This window comes from Danio aesculapii, chromosome 25 (genome assembly GCF_903798145.1).
Source record: "Danio aesculapii chromosome 25, fDanAes4.1, whole genome shotgun sequence".
NCBI lineage: Eukaryota > Metazoa > Chordata > Actinopteri > Cypriniformes > Danionidae > Danio > Danio aesculapii.
This window is the reverse complement of record NC_079459.1, coordinates 7864087-7888841: the sequence shown is the minus strand read 5'-3', so window position 1 is coordinate 7888841 and position 24755 is coordinate 7864087. Positions and strand designations below refer to the sequence as shown.

General features: G+C 32.7%; 1 protein-coding gene across 2 annotated transcripts in view; it reads right to left on the bottom strand.

Moving 5' to 3' along the window:
- stra6 (signaling receptor and transporter of retinol STRA6) overlaps positions 1-24755 on the bottom strand; it is a 64550-nt gene that overhangs the window by 28549 nt on the left and 11246 nt on the right. For both annotated transcript variants that reach the window (XM_056452376.1, XM_056452377.1), the window contains exons 3-11: positions 21971-22037; positions 19247-19329; positions 19028-19161; positions 12064-12230; positions 10075-10200; positions 5517-5587; positions 2384-2460; positions 851-912; positions 602-764 (exon numbers count right to left, since the gene is read on the bottom strand). In XM_056452376.1, the coding sequence (XP_056308351.1) occupies positions 602-764; positions 851-912; positions 2384-2460; positions 5517-5587; positions 10075-10200; positions 12064-12230; positions 19028-19161; positions 19247-19329; positions 21971-22037 (950 nt within the window). The remainder of the gene's footprint in view (positions 1-601; positions 765-850; positions 913-2383; positions 2461-5516; positions 5588-10074; positions 10201-12063; positions 12231-19027; positions 19162-19246; positions 19330-21970; positions 22038-24755) is intronic.

Below are 24755 nucleotides of genomic sequence, written 5' to 3'. Positions count from 1 at the left end.
TTAGACCATTAGCATCTCGCTCAAAAATGAGTTTAGATATTTTTCCTAATTAAAGCTTGTAGGCGCAATGATATTGTGTAGTGACTGAAATAGTCCCAAGTATCAAACCCTACATTTGCACAAGCATTTAGAATCTGCATAATATCATTGCGCTGCTGCAGCTTTGGTACAGCAGCAAAGTTACCTGATTATTACGCTGGAATGAGAATATACAGTAGTTCCTAGCCATATCAGCCTAGAAAAAGCAACTTTTTCTTTTCGATCTGTCTAAGTACACAATGTAACTAAATAACAGTCAAGCTTTAAATAGATAAAGGATGAAAACTCTTTTTTTGAAATGTTTGCTAATGGTCTAATCTGATTCAATGACTTATGCTAAGCTAAGCTAACAGTGCTTCAGCTAGACCCAGAGATCGACAGAATGGATTCAAAGATGGTAAAACTCAACTCTTTAACTCTAGGGGAGTATTTAAAAGGAGTTTATTTTAAAAAAAGTGGAGTATTTCTTTAAAAAGAGTACAAGACAGACACTTGAAATTCTGAACAGGGATACAGTTTGGGCCTAAGCGTAAAAAGTATTAAAAAAAGACAACCAACTTACTTTCCACACACCACAAATAGTACACTACGATCCTGACCACCTCCTGACGGTCATTTGACAAGATGATATTAAAACCAGCCAACAGGAAGGCAATATTTTCATCAACTCCTCTGCGGACGATATGCAGGGTGGGCAGCACTCCTGCGATCAGCAAGAGAGCCATCTAAACGAATGAAAGATGGTTAAACATACCAAAGTTGACAGAAATTAGATCTAAGTGACTCAAAATGGGTTTGTTGAAGTGTTTACCTGATAAAGAGCTATGAATGCCACAACCACAGAGATAGCTAGTTTCAAAGGGAACCTAAAAACTGATGAAAAAGAAACAAAGAATTAATACATACTGCACACTATTGTTTAGAAGTCTGGTGATGCTAAGAACGGCTTATGATAAGCAGTGATGCATTTATTTGACCAACAGTGCTGTAGAAACAGTAATATTGTACACATGGTCAATACGGGTGGGGATATTTTTTCACAATATATTGCCACCGATGTTAATATATCACGATATCAACAGTTCTGAGTTGTCAGCAATTCACACAGTGGTTTAAATGACGCATGCGCATCTCTGATGTATTGTCGATCCACCATTACAAGAAGCACCTGGAGGCAGCTGGGTGTACTGCAGCCAAAGCGGTAAACGGCTGCAATGTATAGCCGTGGTCACACTGCAGTGTGCTGCATTGCGAAGTTCAAGCTTGGTGAACTCTGACCTGCGAAATCGCATCACGTGACTGCATGAAAACAATCAAAGATCAAAAGATGACCTCTCTGGACTGAAATAAAACATGAACCAATCACCCGCTTTTTTGAATTTCTGATCATCTTTTTTAATCTCGCACCTTTTCACAGCACCGTACAACAGAATTTAGCATGTGCAAACTCTAGTGTGACCACAGCATTAGACTGATTAATTAATTTAATTTTTTGTACATTTCAATAAATATCAATATTTGGCGCCAGAGTATCGATAATGTAAAACGAAAAATATCACGATAAATCGATATAGATTGATATTTTGTCTCACCCCTAATGGTCAAACAATTATATATGCATTACGAAACCACATTTACAGCTTGAAATGAACATTTAAATAATTATTATAATAAGTTAACATCATAATAGCAGTTCTATAGCCATGTAAACAAAATGAAGATGCTACCACATAAAGAATATAAAATCTTATCTTATCTTATCTGCTAATCCAAATGCCTCTGATAGGCCATTGCTAATATATAAGCAAAATAATCTGCCAACGTATGAATCAAGAAGCATTTTCTTGGCAAGCAACAAATATTCACTAATTTTAAGAAATAATATGCCAAATTTAAGTAAGTTTTTCCCTAAAACAAGTAAAAATAATCTGCCAGTGTGGTAATCAAAATAATCTTGCTTTTCATTTTGACATAATATTATTTTTCTTACCCCATTGGCAGATTATTTTGCTTGTTTTAAGGAAAAACTGACTTAATTTTGGCATATTATTTCTCAAAATGAGTGAATATTTGTTTTGTCTTGATTTAAGAATTTTTTTTAGATATTTGGACTAGAAACAAGACAAAAAAATCAAAATATGTGAGTGAACACTGATAAGGTCTTTCTTTGCTCAAAATTTGAAGAATTTAATCTGGAACTCCAGATTATTAAACAAAATAAAATGTTACAACACAGCCTTAAAGTACTCAAAAGTATCCCAAACTTGATAACAATTTTCTGACATGTTTAGGCAAACTACCTTTATCAATAAGTTTGTCAGAAACATTGAAATGCAATAATTACCATCCTCAGGTGTGTAGACGTAAGACTTCACAGCATCTCTGAGCCTATCATACAGTTTGGGTTTTGATGCGCTAGAACTGCAATAACAGCAAGAAAATGTCATTTGAATTTTAAATAAACATTCATATTCTTTAGAATGTAAAACTTAACCTCTTAAAGTCAAGTGCTATTTTGGGGTTTCCATCTGAATTTTGCCTACCCATATTTAAAAGCTTCCCAAATCCACATGCAGAGATGTAAATGCAAAAGTTTGGTATCATTTTAAAGAAAACCCTTTGAATTTTCATAAAACACTGTTGAAAGTGATAAGATAATTGTATATGTTGTCTGTTTTATAATAAACCCCTCCAATTTTATTTTGTTGTAAACTCAAATTTGAAAGTGTACCTTTTAGGTTCTGTGAGGTCATGGTTGCTGTAATTAATTTAGGTTGTTCCTGCACATGTCATTAATCATAGGAAAAAAAATCTCTATCATAATCTATACAAAAGTTATTGCATTCCAACTGATGAGAGAGCAGAACCACTTATGGAGGTATTGGGCCAGTATGGAGCTTTAAAATGTAAAGAATGCAGAAGTAAATGACGTCACAGACCTGGTACCGGGTACGCAGAGTTTTTAACAGCCTTTTTTGTTCATTAGTAATTTTAAGAGCAAAGAAATTCACATACATCTATGAAAACACCTGCTAAAATATGCTTTTTAGGTACTGTATATACAATTACGTAAATTAATTTGATGCAGACACCAAAATGAGATACACTGTATTTGTCCTAATAGGCGATCGTTCTTTGACCTAAACCAAATACACATTTTGTAGATCCTTTTGAAAGTTAAACTTCTTAACCAATAAAAAATTACTTATAGTTCATTTAACTATTTTCTAATAATGAAAACATACCATTATAAAATTATTAATATTGTAAATGTTTATAAAAATATATAAATTATGTAAATAAAAAGCATAGTTAAATTGTGAATAGTGGAGTCAATAAGCAAACCCTTAAAATGTTTGTGTTTGTAAGGAAAATTCCTTTCAAACAAGTTAAATATATGTCCACTGTATTTTATCACTAATATTTTAAGAAATTGTGACAGTATTTTAATGCCAAATTTGTTCCCATATCCTCATAGCATCTTGATATACATAAAAATAAGGTATATTTCCCTCCATTAAGTGCATTTCCTACAAAGACAGAACCTTCTACAGAACTATTTACAATGACAATGCAGTATATTTTTGCATGAAACTGATCACGATCTGTATAGTTACAGACAGGCTGAATTGGATAAGCTCATGATTCACACTCTAAAGCTCTACTATCTATGGCTCTTTGCATGAATGAATTTACAGCAGGCTCATCTTATTATCTGTCAATGGAAATGAGAAAGGAAGTGGACAATATCCTGTCTGCCTGCCTGTCCTACAGTGTACTGCTTGATGTAATAGGAAACAAATATATTTTTGTTATCTTTACAGCAAGCTGTTCCATTTCTAAAAGATTAATTTACATGATGTCTGACCATTAACTGGTCCTTTCTTTAATAAGCTATACACGTAGAGTATATAAGTAGCATATAAGCGTCAAATGGTAAAAAGGCCTTTTTTTTAAAGGTAAATGCTCTCTGAGGATATATATTGAACCTTCAAAAGGTCAAACTAAATATATTACATTTATTACATATTACAGTTTAAGTATATAAATATTTAATTATATATTTAGGTATTTATTATTTAAGTTTTTAGGTGTTATTTAGCAAATATTTTGGCAAGTATTTAAATATTTAGGTATTTATTATTTAAGAATTTAATATTTAAGTATTTGATATTTAAGTATTAATTAAGTATTTATTTAATTAGGTAATTATCTATGTTTTTACTTAAGTATTCAAGAATTTAAATATTTGAGTATTTAAGTATTTATTATTTAGATTTTTAAGTAATTAAGATTTTCATTAAGTATGTATTATTTAAGTATATAAGTAATAAAGTATTTAAGCAAGTGTTTAAATATTTAAGTACTTAAGTATTTAAATATTGACATTTAAGTATTTATTATTTAAGGATTTAATATTTAAGTATTTTATATTTAAGTATTATTTAAGTATTTAACTAATTGCATAAATACCTAATTACTTAAGTATTTAAGTATTTAAATATTTAAATATTTAAGTAAGTATTTAAGTATTTATTATTTAAGTATTTTATTAAATAATTAAAGTATTTATGTATTTACTAAGCATTTAAATACTTGACTAAGTATTTATTAGGTATTTAAGTAATTATGTATTGAAGCAAGTGTTTTAGCAAGTATTTAAATATATAAGTACTTAAGTTTTTAAATAATAAAATATTTAAGTATGTATTATTTAAGTATTTGATATTTAGGAATTAATTATTTAAGTATTTATTTAATTAAGTAAGTATGTATGTATTTACTTAAGTATCTTAGTGTTTAAATATTTGAGTATTTAAGTATTTATTATTTAAGTATTTATTTAAGTAATTAAGAAAGTATTTATGTATTTACTTTAGTGTTTAAGTATTGAAATATTTGATCAAGTATTTATTATTTAAGTATTGAAGTAATTAAGTATTTAAGTAATTAAGCAAGTATTTTAGCAAGTATTTTAGCAAGTACTTTAGCAAGTATTTAAGTAATCATCCAAGTATTTAATTAATAATTTAAGTATTTAAGTATTTTTTTATTTACTTATTGGCTGATCCCGTAAATGTTAGTCAACAAAAAAGTTATTTTTCATTTAGTTTGCAGCATATTTATTCATTTGTTTATTGTTTTCATTTCTTTATAGAAAGAAAAACAGTTTTTAAGTTATTTTTATTCAACATTTTATAGTTCAGTCATAGTGTTGGCATCATAAACCATAATGTATGTAACTGATGTTATACTTTTTATTAATAAAAAATATTAACTTTCTGTTTTGGCACTAATATTTTTTTTTTACCCTAATGTCTTTAGACTCCACCTTATCTTTTAAAAGCATGCTTAACTAAAAACGCTAAAACATTTAAATGAAATCAAAGATATTTTATATAATAATCTATATAAAATATTTCGACCATTATAGGACCTTTGGGTTATTACATAACTTGTGTACAAGTGGGTTTCACCTGATTTTGGTGGGCTTTTTCTTTTTGAGAATCTTCTTCACATAATCTTGGTAATAACTGCTACTGAGGTCCTGCAAAATAAATAGATACAAAAATATATTAACTTTAAAAAAAAAAGATGACAACAATTGATAAATGAATCATTTTGTGTGCTAATGCCAATGTTTAAAATGTTTATTATTTCATCCAAATGCATTCTTCATAGCGATTAGAGCTGAATAACACTGGCATTGTGTGTTTTCTGTGGGAAAACAACAAAGTGTTTGTGTAATATCCTCTGTGAGTCAAACATAACCCAATCCCATTGAGCCGCTTACAATGATTAGACCTCTGGAATGCAGGTGCTGAATTTACCAGCTCCCCCTCTTGTCTTTCCATGTTGCTTAAGTCCCTTCATTATGAATTAACACAGTGGTGCTTAACTGGCGGTCATGACCTAAAAATGGGTCACAGGTCTGTTCTAAAAGGGTCAGCACTAAAACAAAACAAAAAACAATGCTAAACAAATTCATTCACGGTTTTCAAAACTGTATCCTTTTTCAAGAAATGTTTATCAATATCACCAGAAAATACTGATGTCAATTGGTGGAACCGGATGACAAGTAATAGCATTTTACTTAAACCGTAAAGGAATAGCTCACCCAAAATGAAAATTACCACACAATTTACTCACTGTTAAGCCATATAATATGACTTTTTTTTATCAGACAAACACAGTTAGAGTAGTTTTACATTTTATTCTGACTTTTCCATACACAATTAATTTTGACTTTTATTTTGAAGCTTCCAAATGCACATAAATCTGTAATAAAACTAACCTATAAGGCGTCAGGAGGTTAATGCATGTCTTTTGAAGCAGATCGATGAGTTTTTGTAACAGAAGTATTTAACTTTTTTAAAATTATAAACTCCAATTACTGAATTCCAGCAGCGATTGAACGCACGGCATTCGTATAAATTTGTATGTCATTATTCATATAATTTAAACAGTTGAGTTGAGGGGTGGGGTTTGGTGCCATGCTTCACATTAAAAATTGTATATTGGCATACGACTAAACTCGCATGAATTTGCCACTAAATTGACAAAACATAAATTAATTACGTTTTCTTGTGAGAGCACCGCTATCTCATGTCAATTCATATTTTTTTGATTGAGTGTCTAATTCGTATGAATTTGTACAATCTCATTCATACATTTTAGTATGATTTAGTACAACAGTTGAGTTTAGGGGTGTGGTTTGGTGCCACATCTCATTTTAAAAATCTTACAATTTCGTATGACTGACTGAAAACCTCGTGAAATCAGTCTGGGTAGACATGTGCGCACCATAGTAATATACTATAACGTTATATGTATAGTAACGCTAAGCCAACTAGTTTCCTTGTTGATTGTTGCCTTTAGTGGTAACAAAGAGTGTGTAAGTCACTCTAACCTCACGAGGAAATGGGTTCAGTTTAGTGGCTAATTCGTACGAGTTCTAAACCCAACCACTATTGGGGGATGACCAACTGTACTAATTTGAACGTGTGGTCGAAATCGTACTTATTCTTACGAATTAGTCACTAAATTAAAAAGTTACGAATTGCTGTGAGATTGTGTGGGGTAAGGGGTTTTTGAAACAAATCAATTCCTAGAGCTTCCACCACGTCGTAAACATCAGTCGCACATTCGGTCGCCGCCTGCAGACAGTGATTGGAATTTGTAACTTAAAAATTATTAATACTACTGTTTAAATTTTTATTTATTTTTTGCTGTATTTGATGTGTTAACCCCCTGGAGGTACATGGGCTAGTTTGACTACAGATTTCTGCACTTTGGGAAGTTTCAAAATAAAAGTCTCTATCGAACAACATACAGCATCGAAGAGCCCGGACAAAATTTTAAACTACTCCAACTGTGTTCATCTGACAGAAAAAAATCATTTGTGCAGAGGATGGCCTGACGGGGAGTAAATTATTGGGTAATTAAAATTTTTAGGTAAACTATTCCTTAGTTCATTACACATGGGTGTGCACATGCAGGGTTTTCATTTTAATGTTCTTTATAAAAATAGATTTTAGTATACGTTTTTTTAATCAGTTTCAAGAATTATTAATTCCTAAATATTTTATTAAAATTTTAATAGAAACTGAAAATACATACATACATACATACATACATACATACATACATACATACATACATACATACATACATACATACATACATACATATATATATATATATATATATATATATATATATTAGTATGTATGTATGTATGTATGTATGTATGTATGTATGTATGTATGTATGTATAAACAGTACAATCCTTAATATTGGTAAATTAAGCTGTTTTAAATAACTAAATAAATAATTGTATCCTTTTAATATAGTTTTTAATGTCATAATTACGATACAGTTTTAAATTATCGTTCAGTGTATTGACTTGTGTCAATGTCATGTGGTCTAACTAAGTAAAAAGTAATAATCCCCTGAATAAGCGATAGCATAAAATGATTATGTTTTTGAACAAATACATTAAGGTAATATTTTTTTATAACCTCCTGCATAGCCTTCACTAAAATTTGACATTTTACAACCTAAATTAATTCACAAATAATGTTGAAGGAATTAGATTACCAGCTTTTACAACCTGAACCTGGTTTTTCAATCACCAATGAGCAGTAAATTGATTAGAATAAAGTAAAAAAAGTGATTATGATGAATGCAATAAGGCTTTTCATCCTCTCCAAAAAGGAGTGTGATCCTTTTAATATTGCTTTCCTTTTTATGTACATTATATATTTAATGTATGAAGTATTTCACGGTTTTGGTGAAATTGAATCTACATTCTTTTATATAAAACAAAGATTTAAATAACACATTAAAATATAGCCTTTCCCCCTTTATTATAATATCAGTCCGTTTTGGGTGAAGTATTCCTTTAGGTACATGTTTTGTTTGCTTTTGTTTTTGTAGTAATATGCTTCTAACTTTTTTTTTTATATTTTATGCCGATACTCCCCTACAAAATAACCTCAATCTATCTAAAATTATGATTTTTTTTCAAATAGTGTTATAAGTCAACTTTTGAAATTATATTTATATCGCAATATAAAAAAAAATTATAATAAATCACAGACAAATGGGCACATGAATTAGTTTGACAACAAATTTATACACTTTTTGAAAGCTTCAAAATAAAAGTCACTCTAAAACACCATTATACAGCACTGAAGAGTCAGGATAAAACTACTTTGACGGTTTGTCTAACAAAAAAAGTCATATTTACAAAGGATAGCTTGAGGATGGGTATATTATTGGGTCATTTTCATTTTGTGTAAACTATTTCTTTAAGTACTTGTGAGTGTGCACATGAAAGCTTCTCTCTTTTCGTTTCCTTTTTAAAATACATTTTTAGTGTAAGAAGCCATATTTAATCAGAATCAAGAATGATTACTTCATAATTGTTTGCATATTTTTAATAGAAAATGGTTAATGCTTACCAGTAACAAGCTTGTTAAAAAACAAATAAATAATTGTATTCTTTTAATAGTTTTCAATAATTTTAATGAATCAAATAATAAAACCACCAATAAAACCATAATATTTTTTTTTAATTTTTTAAACACCATTTTAAGGACAAAATTATTAGCTCTTTAAGCTATATATTTTTTCTATTTTCTACAAAACAAACCATCACTTTACAATTACCTTAATTAATTGTCCAATTACCTTATCCTGCCTAATTAACCTAGTTAAGCCTTTAAATTTCACATTAAGCTGTATAGAAGTGTCTTAAAAAATAACTGGTCAAATATTATTTACTGTCATAATGGCAAGATAAAATCATTCAGATATTAGAAATGAGTTATTAAAACTATTTTGTTTAGAAATGAGTTAAAAAAAATCTGCTCTCCATTAAACCGAAATTGGGAAAAAATAAATAAATTGGGGGCTAATAATTCTGACTTCAACTATATATATATATATATATATATATATATATATATATATATATATATATATATATATATATATATATATATATATATATATATATATATATATATATATATATATATATATATTACATTTTTTAAGGTAATACTGTTTAAATTCCTAAATAGCTGACTAAAATGTCAACCAATTTGACATTTTACAACCTAAAATAATTAATAAATAATGTTGAAGGAATTAGATGGATTAGATTAGGATTAGATTAGCCTTGTTTTTCAATTATCAATAAGCAGTAAAGTGATTAAAATAAAGTAAAAGAAGTGATTATGATGAATGCAATAGGGATTTTCAACCTTTCCAAATAAAAGTGTGATCCTTTTAATATTGCTTTCTTTTTTATGTTACATCCTCAAAAAATCTAATATTTCATTTTTTTTGTGAAATTTAATTAAGATTACTTTATATTATATAAAAAGACATTTAAATAACACTATAAAATATAGCCTTTTCCCCTTTTGTTACATTATCAGGAGATCTGAATATGAGCTTGACATTTCAGACATTTCCCCCATTTCTCATGAAAAAAAAAAAAAAATCATTACATGGCAGTCTTACCTCAGAGGCATTGGCTGTCTCGGTATTCTGTAAACCTTTGAACAGAAGTAGTGGATACTGGAAACTAAGAAACGCCAGACAGGCAATCTGAGGAAGGCTGCCAAACAGAGCGTAGTACTTATAGATCTGCAAACATGAACAAAGGCGCAGACAAATCAATGACAAATAACAATCAAATGACTGCAATCATTCGTCTGGCTATATATTACCCAGAATTCATCTCACCCATAATCTCTGTGAATCAATCCTGAAATTTCACTTCAAATTTCTTCTACAATCCTAACAATGCTTGCTGTATTTTGCCTGGAAAAACAATTCAATGAACCCAGTTTGCAGTTTGATCCCTTTGTTTTGTTGCTACTGTGCAAAATCCACGTAACAGGCAGTACAATCAAACCAAACCATTTTAGATTTAAGATGTTGTGTAACTTGGTACTTTTTCCTTCAGGTTTTGACAGAAACTAAAGTGATTAACTTGAGGAAAGCTCCATGGTGGGATCCTAAGAAGCGGAACTAATTGTTTTGATGACGCGACTATTCATTTAGGAGACACGAGGACAATGGAAACAAAACCGAAAGGCTGATAAGAGAAGATTAATGAACTTAAGCTGCAACAGATGGATTTATGTTTCCATCCCTGTTTATTTATGCGCATTTTGAAATCGGAATACAGAAATAAAAACATGCACTTAAGTATAACTCCGCCTGGTGTAGCTGCAGAGTTTCTTGACTACTACGCCACAATGAGAGTATCGTTAATACTGGCCTGGAAAACTGTATTTTTTTTTTTCATTTTCTGTCAGTTTTATTACACAAATGTAAGTACAGAAGACTTGAGCTTTAAATAGAAATATTATCAAAAATCATATATATATTTCATATTATATACATGAGGAGTGCGTCGCAAATTACGTGACATCACCCGGACGGAGGAGCTTGGCCGGATGCACCCCAGCCCAAGCTAATTGCGTGGATCAAGCATGCCGTTGTTAATATTAGGAGGAAAATAAATATATTTATGCTTTTTTGGAGTCAAACACTTTGGACAACACTTGAACAAAAATTAAGACCTTGTAAAAACGCGATTAAGACTTTTAAATAACTTTTAAAGGCTTTAATTTTCTCATAAGTGATTTATCAACTTTTATTACTTTTTAAGACACTGTAGACACCCTGTATATACTGTAGATTACCAATCATAAACGAAAGCAAACTCAAATTCTGAATGAAATGTACATTTGGAAAGATGTATTTGCACACTGAAGAAATAAGAATAATTTTAGATTAGAGCTGCATGATATTGGAAAAATCTGACATTGTCTGCAATAAAAATTGCGATATTTATATATACACCATTTGACCAGATGATATGAATGATGACCAGATGAATGAAAAGCAAAGATAAAAGTAAAATAAACAATGATTTATGGTTTTGGGGCAGTCAAAAAGCATTCAGGTACACAATTTGATTAATAAACTTTAATAAAACACTGCATAAGTCTTTACGGTATAAACAATTCAATAAAAACATTCTTCATTAAAGTATTAAAGTTACAAATGGTAAATTTTTTTGGTGCCTAAATACTTTGAATGCTATCAGGGCTTAAAAACATGTGCAAATGAAAAACTTTCACTCCATTTTGATTACACAATGAACATAATTTGACTACATACTTCTCATGTCCGAAACTTTTTTTCCTGGTCAACTATAATTATAACTTGATATTGCAGATCCTGCGATGTGACTATTGTGCATGTGCATATTGCAATATCGATGCTGAAACGTTTTGCAATCGAATCGTAACTCTCAGACTCGCAATCAGATTACATCGTAAAGATTCCCACCCCTAATATGGATGGCTTGAGGGTGAGTAAATTATGGAGCAACTTTCATTTTTGGGTCAACTATTCCTTTAACACATACTCTAAAACAGCGAAAATGTAAGCAATGATATGGTTTTATATTTATACATCCACTGTAAGCTGTACCTGTGGCGTTTTGGGACAGTCCACCTTCTGCCAGACCAGAATGCCAAAGTGCGTCCATGATAGCAGGCTACCGAGGACATAACCAACCTTGTTGTGGAGCGTACCACAGGCCAGGAGAGGGTAGTACAATGCGGGGTAGTACAAAAGTGCCAGAATCATCCAGAATTCTACAAAAATAAAACAACAATATAAATGTAGTCAAGCTCAACATATTTTTTTTTGTTCATTCATACTGGCGTTTGGCCTAAAAAACACTGTATTTGAATATAAAATGTTGTGTTTATACAACTTCTATGGCTAATTTCATGGTGAGAAAAAAAAATTACTGGAGATATTGACTTTATCCTAAAAAGCTGAAGTGCGATTTCATCGTTTTTTTTTTATCGTTTTAGAATTATTGACTCAGTTGCCTATGGAATAAATGACTAGGAATAATAAATGGCAAAAAACAAACAAACAAACAAACAAACAAACAAACAAAAAAAAAAAAACGGTCAAACTCCTTCCTCTACAAACAAGTGTGTTCATGACAATACAGACACAGTAGAATAATATAATAAGAAAACATCAACATCAAGCATTAAACATTTATTTAATTTTTTTCTTCTGTGTTATTTCTATTTAGTACTCTTTGGATGTTACCAAACTCTTCATGTCAAATAATACATGAAGTACATGAAGATACATGTACAGTATTGCCTCACTCTTAACTTTAATATATCTGGAAGTTTTATTTTATTATAATTTTTTTTTGTATTAAGATGCACCTCTTTTGTATATTCCTTCTTTTAGATGTTGCCAAGCCTCTTATGTTAAATGATAACACATGGACTGAACAAATATGGTACACTCTCTTTTCTCACTGTCATCTCAAAACTCTCAAATGAGATATATATATATTATTTTTGTTTAGTTTTTTTTTTTTTTTTCATTTTCTTTTCTTTCAATGCCATGGCTGTGGTAGGGCAGGAGTAATGTAATGCTTTAAATTGTAAATGCAAAAAACCCCCTCAATAAATAAATATAAAAAAAATAGTTTTATGATTCATTTTTGCTAAAAACTCAAACTTTATTTAACACTAACAGTGTTTAAAATTGATTTGAAAACGCTTGATTTATAGTGTTTTATAAATAAGTCATGTGTGAGGATCATCTCTAAGTATTAAACACTTGTGTGTGATCCTGGAGTGACCAGCAAGAAAAAAAAACAACTGGTTGGAAAATTTACTGAGGTTTCTTTTACCAAAATTGGGACTATTTTCATGGCGCTTCTTGTTTGAAGATCCCATTCTCTTTATCAATTGTTATTAATATATGAACAAATTGTTGATTTTAGGTCCAAATGAGATACATTTCGGGGTTTGTTAATAGTAGTGCTTCTTATAATTCCACAGTGTCCGTACCCATCAAAACCAGATATTAAAATTATTGAAATGTTTGTGATAAATCTTTACTAGTACTATATGATCATTTCTAAAGGAAACCACTGCTTGAAGAGCAGACCTTGAATCTGTAATTAAAAGAAACTTTCTTTATTCTGCAGACTTTGTGTATTCCAATGGCAACATTGCAAAACAAAAAAGTCAGATATTTGGACTAGAAAGATACTTAGAGTATTTCGTCTTTCTAGTCTAAATATCTAAAAACTCTTAAAATCAAAAAGCATTTTCTAGACAAGCAAAACTTTTTGTCTTGTTTTCTGAAATAATTTCAAAATTAAGTGAGTTTTTCCTTAAAACAAGCAAAAATCTGACAATGGTGCAAGCGAAATAATCTTGTTTTCAATTTACAATAAGTTGAATTTGCTTACCCAATTAAATATTAGTCCAAACATGCCTAAAAGACTTTTTTTTATTGATGACTGAAGAGTGTTTCTAATTCATGATAAACAGATAACACTGATTAATTATTATTATTTTACTTGTGCTCTTAAATGAAAATTATTCTACAAAGAAAGAAACACATTTATTTGAAATATTTAATAATAATAATAATAATAAAAATACATTCAGTGATGTGTATGTGTGTGTGTGTGTGTGTGTGTGTGCGTGTGTGTGTGTGTGTGTGTGTGTGTGTGTACATGTTTTTGTGATGATATCAGGACAAAAATCTGTATAATGACATAGGTACGGCACAGATATTACAAAAAGAAATACACTGCTGATGTCCTCATATCTCAAAAAGCTTATAGATCACACTGAATGAGTTTTTTTCAGAAAGTAAAACTGTACAACTTCCTGTGATGGCTCGGTATAGGGGTAGGGTGGGGTAAGGACAACAGAAAATACAGTTTGTACAATATAAAAACAATGGAAACCTATGTAATGTACCCACAAATCACAAAAACAAATGTGTTTGTGTGTGTGTGTGAGACAGAGAGACCCTGGGCCTCATGATTGCACAGGCATATTTGTGGAAAAAGTCAAAAATACATTGTATCAAAATTATTTTGACTTTATCCTAAATTTTTTTTGATTATTAAGTGTTGCAAAGCTCATGTTCCATGAAAAAATGTAGTACATGATCCATAAGTATATCACAACTTAATTTTGATAAGTGCTTTCCATATTGAGATTTTCCTTAATATTTTGATTTTTTTGAACCCTCAGATTCCAGATTTTCAAAAAGTTTGAATATCGCAGGCAAATATTGTCCAACCCTAACCGCACAAATCGAACATCAATGAAAAGCTTATTTATTCAGCTTTCAGATTATTTATACATCTTAATTTCCAAAAAAACTGATCCTTATGACTGGCTATGTAGTCAGTGGTTGTGCCATCAAACAGTGCCATTTATCAGAGAACTCAATTATAAAGAATAACTAGAGTAAAATTAACATTAACAGTGCTTTTTGAAAATGTTTTGAGCCTGATACGTTAAGTCTCTGTTCACTTTAGCATTTCTTCTTTAATATTCAGGACTAACCTTTTCATTTGACATTGGATTACTTTGAACAAAATGACCACTGTATGATTTGTAATGTCAAATAATCAAGAATGGGGGAAAATAAAAATGTTGCTCAACCATACTAGCAGATTTACATTGTGATATCCACTTAATAAAGCAGCAATCAGTTACATAATGCAAACGCAGCATGGTCTGAAGTCCTATTTGCCAGAGAAAGAAAGGAAAAAAAGCAATAATCCAATTACAAAGCCCAAATAAGAAGTACTAGTAGTTCAGAGAGAGAGAGAAAAAAAGTGCTACTTTTCATCCTCTTGTGTGAACTGAGCCTACTTTGGAGAGGTGCCATCTTGTGAATAGAGAAAGTGTTCATTTGATAGCAGCAGTGAAGGGTGAGCCACTATATCCCATCAGATATCTCAGAGAATTTCCCAAACACTTTGGTGGCCTTAAATCTTATTAACAGCACTGATTTAAAAAGGTACCTATGCCGCTTTTTACAAGATGTAAAATAAGTCCCTGATGTCCCAGTGCATATGTGAACGGTGTTCATTTATGCATCCTAAAACATTTATATTGCCTCTCAGTTGCTGACATTATCTTAAGCAGGCACGGAAACTCTAATGGAAGACGGCTGCTTCTTACTCAAGGCTGTTTATGGTAATGAGGAAGAGGCATAGACAGAAAGTTCATTAACACAGCTAGTCTGGCTGATCCCCATCCTGTGTTGTGTTTAAAAGTGTGAAATCTTTTTGAAAAGTTTGCCTAGAAACTCTGGCCTATCATTTAATGACATGGAACATGATCCTGTGAAAAACCATTGACATTGGCCTCTATTTTAAAGATCTAGGCTCAAAGTCTAAATCGCATGGTGCAAAAGCATTAAAGGCATGTCCGAATCCAATTTTGCTATTTTAGGTACGGAAAAATATACGGTTTGCTCCCTGGTTGATGGTCTAACAGGGTTGAGCTTATTCTCTTAATGAGTTATGAGTGTGTTTTGAGCATAACCTGCATTAAAACCATAAGAGTCTCCTCTCACATTCCCTTTAAGAGTCCATAACGTCATGCATGGCGCATTTACTATTTACATGGCGACTTTGTTAGTGGAAAAACTGAACACTTCACTAGCGAAAAAACTGTTTAACAGATCATCTGCAGCATGAGGAAAAAGAACGAGCCTCCTCCATTTGGCCTCTTTACTTTCTCTTTACTTTACTTTTACTCTTTACTTTTATGGATAAGAAAACGGTGTTGTATGCACTCCATTGAAGACATCCATTAGCCTACATATATAATTTCATTTGTTAAGCGCAAAGGTTTGTTTCAAAACTTTTTCTAAATTCTGTTCTAATTTTTAGCAAATGAACAAAGGAACAATAATAATGAAGTGTGGTTAAAACAATGAGTTATATCCAAACACACGTCCTATTCTTATGCCCCATATGGTGATGCAGACGTTTTCCAAAATCAGACAGGTGGACAAATCTAAACTTGTTTGTAAATATGCACATTATAAATAATACAGCTAATAATGCTATACAAATGCAAATTGTCATGTAAAAACTGAAAAAAGCCCCCTGAGGTGAAGGAGGTCATGTTATATATGCTTATGTAAAAAATTATAATTTTTGCAATATTTTAATCCTTTTATTCTTTTTCATTTGTAAAGATATTTGCGTATTATTGTACATCCTGTGTGTATTAAGCAATGTGTATGCGTTTGAGGAGCACAACTAATGCACTCTGCTTCTGGTAGTACCTAGAATAGCAAAGTCGAGTAAAGGAGGTCGAACCTTCTCATTTATAGCTCCTAAACTCTGGAATAGCCTTCCTGATAACGTCCGAGGCTCAGACACACTCTCCCAATTCAAAACTAGATTAAAGACCTATCTGTTCAGTAAAGCATACACTTAGTGCACCACTTGGGGGCTTCCACACAGGTTATGCATCTTGTTGATATACACTGTGAACATCAGCTACGCTAATTATTTTCTTTATTCTCCATTTCCACCTGGGGATACTCTTCCCGAGGCCCTCAGACTATGCAGAGCCACTGATTCGATCCAAGACCAACGACGAGATGATCCCAAGGTTTTTATATCCTGGACCTGGCCGAATCCTGAGCAGCTACTGTGATGGTCATGGAGGAGTGGAGAACATGAGACTGATTCCTGTAACGCTCCAGAGACAGACGAGTCTTCGCTGAGGCCAGCTTTCAGCCTCCGCCACTGAGACTGCAGCTCTGCACAAGACGTTTGGCCAGCGGAGAAATTAAAATGGTCGTGCCCAACTGAGCCTGGTTTCTCTCAAGGTTTTTTTTCTTCACTTCCGCCTTTAGTGAAGTTTTTTTTCCCTCTCCGCTGTCGCCACTGGCTTGCATGTTTCAGGATCTGTAGAGCTGCGCATCGTTGGATTTGCTCTTCAGTATTTGGACTCTCAGTAGTGATTATTAAACCACACTGAACTGAGCTAAACTGAACTGAACTTAAACACTACAAACTGAACTACACTGTTCCTATTTACTGTGACCTTTTATGTGAAGCTGCTTTGACACAATCTACATTGTATAAGCGCTATACAAATAAAGGTGAATTGCATCAGCTGGTCAATTGCGCAGTGTATTTTAGTCAATACACCACCTTTCTAGACCAGAACACCCATGAGTCCACAAAGCGGCGCAAATGGATTTGTCATTTAAAGCAGGAAAATTAGGGTAGCACAGGTCTGAAAATAGCAACAAATCGCGCCAAACACATCTTGCGCCTTATTGCGCCAGGTATATGATAGGACCCATAGTCTTTTAAAAAGTGCAGTCAGTAGTGCTGCTCCTTACATAGAATATGTGTGATTGTGATTTGATGCATTTAAGTCCTACTTTTTACAAAGGCATATTTTAAGAAAATTCAACCATTTATTTTGTTTACATCATTTCAAAAAATTTTGATGCGACCTATTTTCTTATTTGTGTGTACGATACTTCTATACGTGCTGCAGTGTATGGTATAATTATTTATTTGATTTGTTAAAAGGATAGTTCACCAAAAAAAATTATTTGTCATCATTTACTGATTCTACATTTGTTCAAACCTGTTTCCTTCTGTTAAACACAAAACAAGATATTACAAAGAATGTGGCAAAAGTGGGTCCAACCTAGTACTAGTAAGGTGTACCTAATAAAGTGGCCGGTGAGTGGATAAGTTAATGTGCTGGGAAGTTCATAAGTTGTGATTGTTTAACAGTGTGTTCATATTTTTTACTTGTGCCTGAACTAAATATAAAAAAGAAGATTTGCATAAAAAGAAGGTGGAGCCTAAGAGCCACACCTACCTGCCCGACTTACGGTGTTTGAAGATATTTAGCAGCTCGTGCAAGTTTTCTAGTTAGTTCACTTTTGAAAGTCACTTTAAACTTCTGACATAAACTCATTTTTTTACATTTACATTACAATAGTTTGTCGATTCCGTTCATCAGGTTCTTAAAGGGATAGTTCACCCTGAAATGACAATTCTGTCATCCAATACTTACCCTTACCTTATTAAAAACCTAGTTGAGTTTCTTTCTTCAGCTGAACACAAAAGTAGATATTTTGAAAAATGCTAGTTGTTGAAACCCATTGACTTCCAAAGCAATTTTTTTGATTACCCAACAACCAGCATTCTTCAAAATATCTTCATTTGTGTTCAACAGGAGAAACTCTAAGGTTTAAAACTACATAAGGGAAAATCATTCATTCATTTTCCTTCCCATTTCCCCCACAGCAGAATGAACCACCAACTACTCCAGCATTTGTTTTACACAGCAGATGCCCTTCCAGCCACAACCCAGTACTGGGAAACACCCATACACACTCATTTACATTCAAACACTACAGCCAATTTAGTTTATACAATTCACCTACACTGCATATTTTTGGACTATAGGGGGAACAAGGAAAATAAATTAGGTAACTTTTATTTTTGGGTGAACTGTCTCTTTAAAAATTGCATTTCACCACTCAAATCAATCAATTAATCAATCAAACAAATACAAATGAAATAAAAATCTAGTCATCTTACCTTTGTTCGCAACTTCTTTAGTGAAAGGAAGTGGATGATGACTGAGGACCATGCCAACCAGCTTGCAGAAGAGAACTCCATACACTGCTACGGCAAGGCCCTTATGTTGCGTGTGGTCTAAAAAGTTTACTGGGCTAAAATATAGAAAAGAACATATTTTCATGAAGTTCTTGCTATGGCGCTTTGGTTGGTTTGCTTACTAACAGACATCAAACTGACCTGAGTAAACCTGTAAGTCCTCTCTGATTGTCACTCAGCTTCTGGCGTCTGGCAAGGATGGCAAGAACCAGCATGACCACCAACTTTGGACATAAAGAGAAGACAATCTGTTGGTCTTGCAACCTTGTTGACCTCCTCTAATGGCCCACTGGGGGCTTGGTGCAGCTGTGACATGCACCTCTTATTAACCTCTTCTGCATCACAGCTTCATGGTTCAAATGAGGCCACAGACCCCCCTATGAGGCCAGGGCGGAACCCATTTCCAGCCCCTGCCTGTGTCTCTGCTATGATTAAGTTCTCCGTCAGGGAGCAGAGGCCTAAGATCAGTGACCTGTAACACTTTTAGGAAGCGTCAGGGCCTAAAGTGAGTTCTGGATCCACATGGCTCCATCATGGGTAATTCCGGCATGGCTTTTCATATGAGTATCAAAGAAAGTAAAGGGATACAACCTGGTAGTTACAATATGAATGTTGAAATATACATTTATTTCTTCCAAAGCAATCTCATGACAACTTTTTGATTTAGTGGCCAATTCATATAAATTTTTACAATCTCATTCATACATTTCAGTATGATCTGTTCAACCTCCAATAAAGAGTAGGGTTAGGGCTGGGGTTAAAAAGCATGCCTCCTTTTAAAAATCGTACATTTCATAAAAGTGATATTGAATTAATTTGAATGTTAATTAGGCACTTTTCTGACAATATGTTAAACAGTTAGTGAGATTGTGTTGATTATTCACTCAATACAATAACAATAGCCAACTTTAGCCAACTTTAATGGGTTTTACCAATATGCAGATATTTAAAATGCTGATATAATAGGAATATGTGATTGCTACGGTGTTTCAGATGGTGGCAAAGCTGTCACTAGGGCGATATAATTGAAAGCACCCGCCCACAAATTTCCAGAACTAGTCTGATCCTTAAATACTGCAGTTTTTAGTCATATTTATTAATAATGATATATATATATATTTTTTTTTAAAGGTTATAAAACAGACTTTACAGTGATTCCATTCTACTGTTTGGTTCCTTGAAGAAAAATAACCCAATAAAATAATATAATCCAATGTAAGAACCCAATATAATAGAACATTTATCTCAGAATGAAATACTACGCTATTTTGCAGTGGCCAACTTTTATGGATTTTACCAATACGCAATTATTTGGAATGCTGATATAAAAGGAATATGTGATTGCTAAAGTGTTTCAGATGTTGGTGGTGTAATTGACAATAGCCCTTTAGGACAGTCCTTGAATACTACAGTTTTTCATCTGTTTTATTAAGAATGATACACTTTTTTATTGTTATTACATTTTAGAAAGGATCCTAAACAGTGTTCACAGTAATTCCATACTATTTTTGGTTCCCTGAAAAAAAAGAGCCAAATATAACAATATAACCCAATATAAGAACCTTATATACCAATAATTTCAAAATGAAATACAATGGTATTTTGCAGTGGCCAACTTTTATGGATTTTACCAATATGCAAATATTGGGAATGATGATATAATTGATAGATGTGGTTGCAAAGGTGTTTCAGATGGTGACTAGAATGTTACTAGAGTGGTGTAATTGACAATAGCCCACCCACAAATTTCTAGGACAGTCTGATCCTTAAATACTGCAGTTTTTCATCAGTTTCATTAATAATGATACACTCTTTTTTTTATTAAATTTAATTTTAAAAAGGTTCCAAAGCAAGAGTGTTCACAGTGATTCCACACTATTTTTGGTTCCCCAAAGAAAAATAACCCAATATAACAATGTAAGAAACCAATAGAACAATAGAACAATTATTTCAGAATGAAATATAATGGTATTTTGCAGTGGCCAACTTTTATGGATTTTACCAATATGCAAGTATTTGGAATGTTGATATAAAAAGAATATGTGCGTTTCTGATGTCAATAGGGTGGTGTATTTGTAAAGTGCCCACCCACAAACTTCTAGGACAGTCTGATCCTTAAATACTGCAGTTTTATTAATAATGGTACACTTTTTTTTATTGTTATTATCTTTTAGAAAGGTTCCAAAACAGAGATTTCGCAGTGATTCCATGTTATTTTTGGTTCCTTGAAGAACCCTCCAATGAACAGTTCTTAAAGTGATAGTTCCATAGTTTCAAAAATGTTTTTGTTCTGTTGAACACAATAGAAGATATTTTGAATAATGTTGGGAACCTGTAACCATCGACTTCCATAGTAGGAAAAACAAATTAAATGGAAGTCAATGGTTACACGTTTTGAACATCAAAACATCTTCTTTTGTGTTCAACAGAAGAAAGAAATTCAAACTGATTTGGAACAAGTCAAGTGTGTGATGTAATGTGTTTTATATAGCACATTTATTGTGTATGGCCATACACTCAAAGCGCTTCACAACAATGAGAGGGGTCTCTCCACACCACAATTTTCGATTTTGGTTGAACTCTCCTATTAAAAGAACTATTTACCTATTAAAGGTTATATTTCATTTTAAAGAAACATATATTTTTTATTAATAGTACATAATAATAGTAAATGTTTATTACTCACAATGATAATTCCAGTTTATTGTTCACATTAATTGTTTATTATTCACAATGATTAAAATCTGATATGAATGGAATGATGTCGATACTCCAAGATAGTCTAAGACACTGAATTTTGGACAATGCAAACAAAAGAATACAAAAAAAATGACAAAATGTATGTCTGATTAGAAGGGAACTCACAGATATAGCAGCAATGCATATGTGGAAGAGGCCTTCATCAGCGGTGGGGTCACATGGTGGGATAACTCTGAAAATTTCACAAACACAAAAGTATTTACCATAAGCTGGTGAGATCCAGGCCGATTGCTCAGCCTGCACACGCTCCCTTCCTCCCCTTCTTTCTCAGGCAACAGACCATTACTAATAAGAGCACTTTTACCAAACCTCCTCAAGTGTAGATTATTTATTTAAAGTGCTTGCTGAAGGTAACACGACTGACGTGAAACGCTAGCACGCGGCCCAGCTGGAAAGCTGAGAAGGGCTTACAGCTACTAAAGTCCAAAGTCTCCCGAATGAATGAAAAGGTAATTCAGTTTGGTTTGAATAGCAGAGAAAGTCTTGGATGAGGCGAACATGTGATGCACTGAAGTAACCCTAGATTCACAGTTTGGTGTTTTGTTAACTAAAATCAAGCCGAAAAAGTCTCTTGAATATGTGAAAAGAATCAAAGATGAGATCAGGGTGAAAAAAGAAGCAAAACGTCATAGTGATGGATGTGGGTATCACTTTCAGCAGAAATATAATCGGATATGTTTGCACACCTGTTGACTTGAAAGCATATAAATGTTCTGTGTAGTGCACAATGGCCACCGACTGTATGATGGGCAGCAATAAATATCATATCTAATGAGTATCTGATGACCTTACGCATGTTATCTAGCTGAAATTATATCACAAGTTAATGTCTAAACTTAGTGGAGCCAACTTTGTTTTTGTTTTTTTACATAATATGTCTAATTAAGGCTAGGTTGTTAAAATTTGCATAATACAGTGCATCCGGAAAGTATTCAATAGTGCTTCACTTTTTCCACAATTTTTTTTATGTTACAGCCTTCTCCAAAAGGGGATTAAATTAATTTTTTTCTCTAACTTTGACACACAATACCCCATAATGACAATGTGAAAAAAAAAAAAAAGTTTTTGAAATTGTTGCAAATTTATTAAAAATAAACCACTTTAAAAATCACATGTACATCAGTATTCACAGCCTTTGCTCAATACTTTGTTGATGCAGCTTTGGGAGTAATTACAGCCTCAAGTCTTTTTGAATATGATGCCACAAGCTTGGCACACCTGTCTTTGGGAATTTTTGCTCATTCCTCTTTGCAGTACCTCTCAAACTCTATCCGGTTGGATGGGAAGCGACGGTGTAAAGCCATTTTCAGATCTCTCCAAAGATGTTCAAAAGGATTTAGGTTTGGGCTCTTGCTGGACCACTCAAGGACATTCACCGAGTTGTAAAGCCACTCCATTGATATTTTTGTGGTGTGCTTTAGGTCATTGTCCTGCTGGAAGATGAACCTCAGTCTGAGGTCAGAGCACTCTGAAGCCGGCTTTTATTCAGGATGTCTCTGTACATTGCTGCATTCATCTTTCCCTCTATCCTGACTAGTCTTCCAGTTTCTGCTGCTGACAAACATCCCCACAGCATGATGCTGCCACCACCAGGCTTCACTGTAGGGATGGTTTTAGCCTGGTGATGAGCGGTGCCTGGTTTACTCTAAACATAACGCCTGGCATTCACTCCAGAGACTTCAATTTTAGTCTCAACAGACCAGAGAATTTTGTTTCTTATGATGTGAGAGTCCTCCAGATCCCTTTTGGCAAATTCCAGGCGGGGAGTAGCTTCCCACTCTACCATACAGGGCTAATTGGTGGATTGCTGCACAGATGGTTATCCTTCTGTAAGGTTCTTCTCTGTCAACAGAAGAACGCTGGAGCTCAGACAGAGTGACCATCGGGTTATTGATCACCTCCCTGACTAAGGCCCGTCTCCCCGATCGCTCAGCTTAGATGGCCGGCCAGCTCTAGGAAGACTTCGGGTGGTTCCAAACATCTTCCACTTATGGATGATGGCGGCCACTGTGGTCATTGGAACTTTCAGAGCAGCAGAAAATTTTCTGTAACCTTCCCCAGCCTTGTGCCTCGAGACAATCCTGTCTCGGAGGTCTACAGACAATTCCTTTGTCTTCATGCTTGGTTTGTGCTTTGACATGCACTATCAACCCTGGGACCTTATATAGACAGGTGCATGCCTTTTCAAATCATGTTCAATCAACTGAATTTACCACAGGTGAACTCCAAATAAGCTGAATGATCAAGAATGATCAGAGGAAACAGAATGTACCTGAGCTCAATATAGAGCTTTACGGCAAAGGCTGTGAGTACTTATGTCCATGTGATTTTTCAGTTTTTTTATTTTTAATAAATTTGCAACTATTTCAAAAATTTATTTTTTTTCACATTGTCATTATGGGGTATTGTGTGTAGAATTTTGAGAAAAAAAAATGTATTTTGAAATAGGGCTGTAACATAAAAATGTGGAAAAAGTGAAGCGCTATGAATACTTTCCGGATGCACTGTATACTGTATAATATAATATTAATTTGGTCCATATGTCATTAGGAACTTTGATAAACAAGACATTCTCCATCATTTTAATCAGATTATTTCGTAAGCAATGCTTTATATTTTATTATTTAAATGTTATGCTATATACATGTTGTATGTTATACAAATAAAGAAACTATACTAACTTTTCAATACTTCTAACCACAATTTAATGTAAATTTTTATCATTACAACTTGTAAACAATACATTAATGATATTGATAAAATGGTATGATGGAAAACATGTAACTATTGACTTCCATTGTAGGAAAAACAAACACTATTGAAGTCAATGGTTACAGGTTTCCAACATTCAACAGAAGGCAGCATCTCAAACTGATCTTCAACAAGTCTA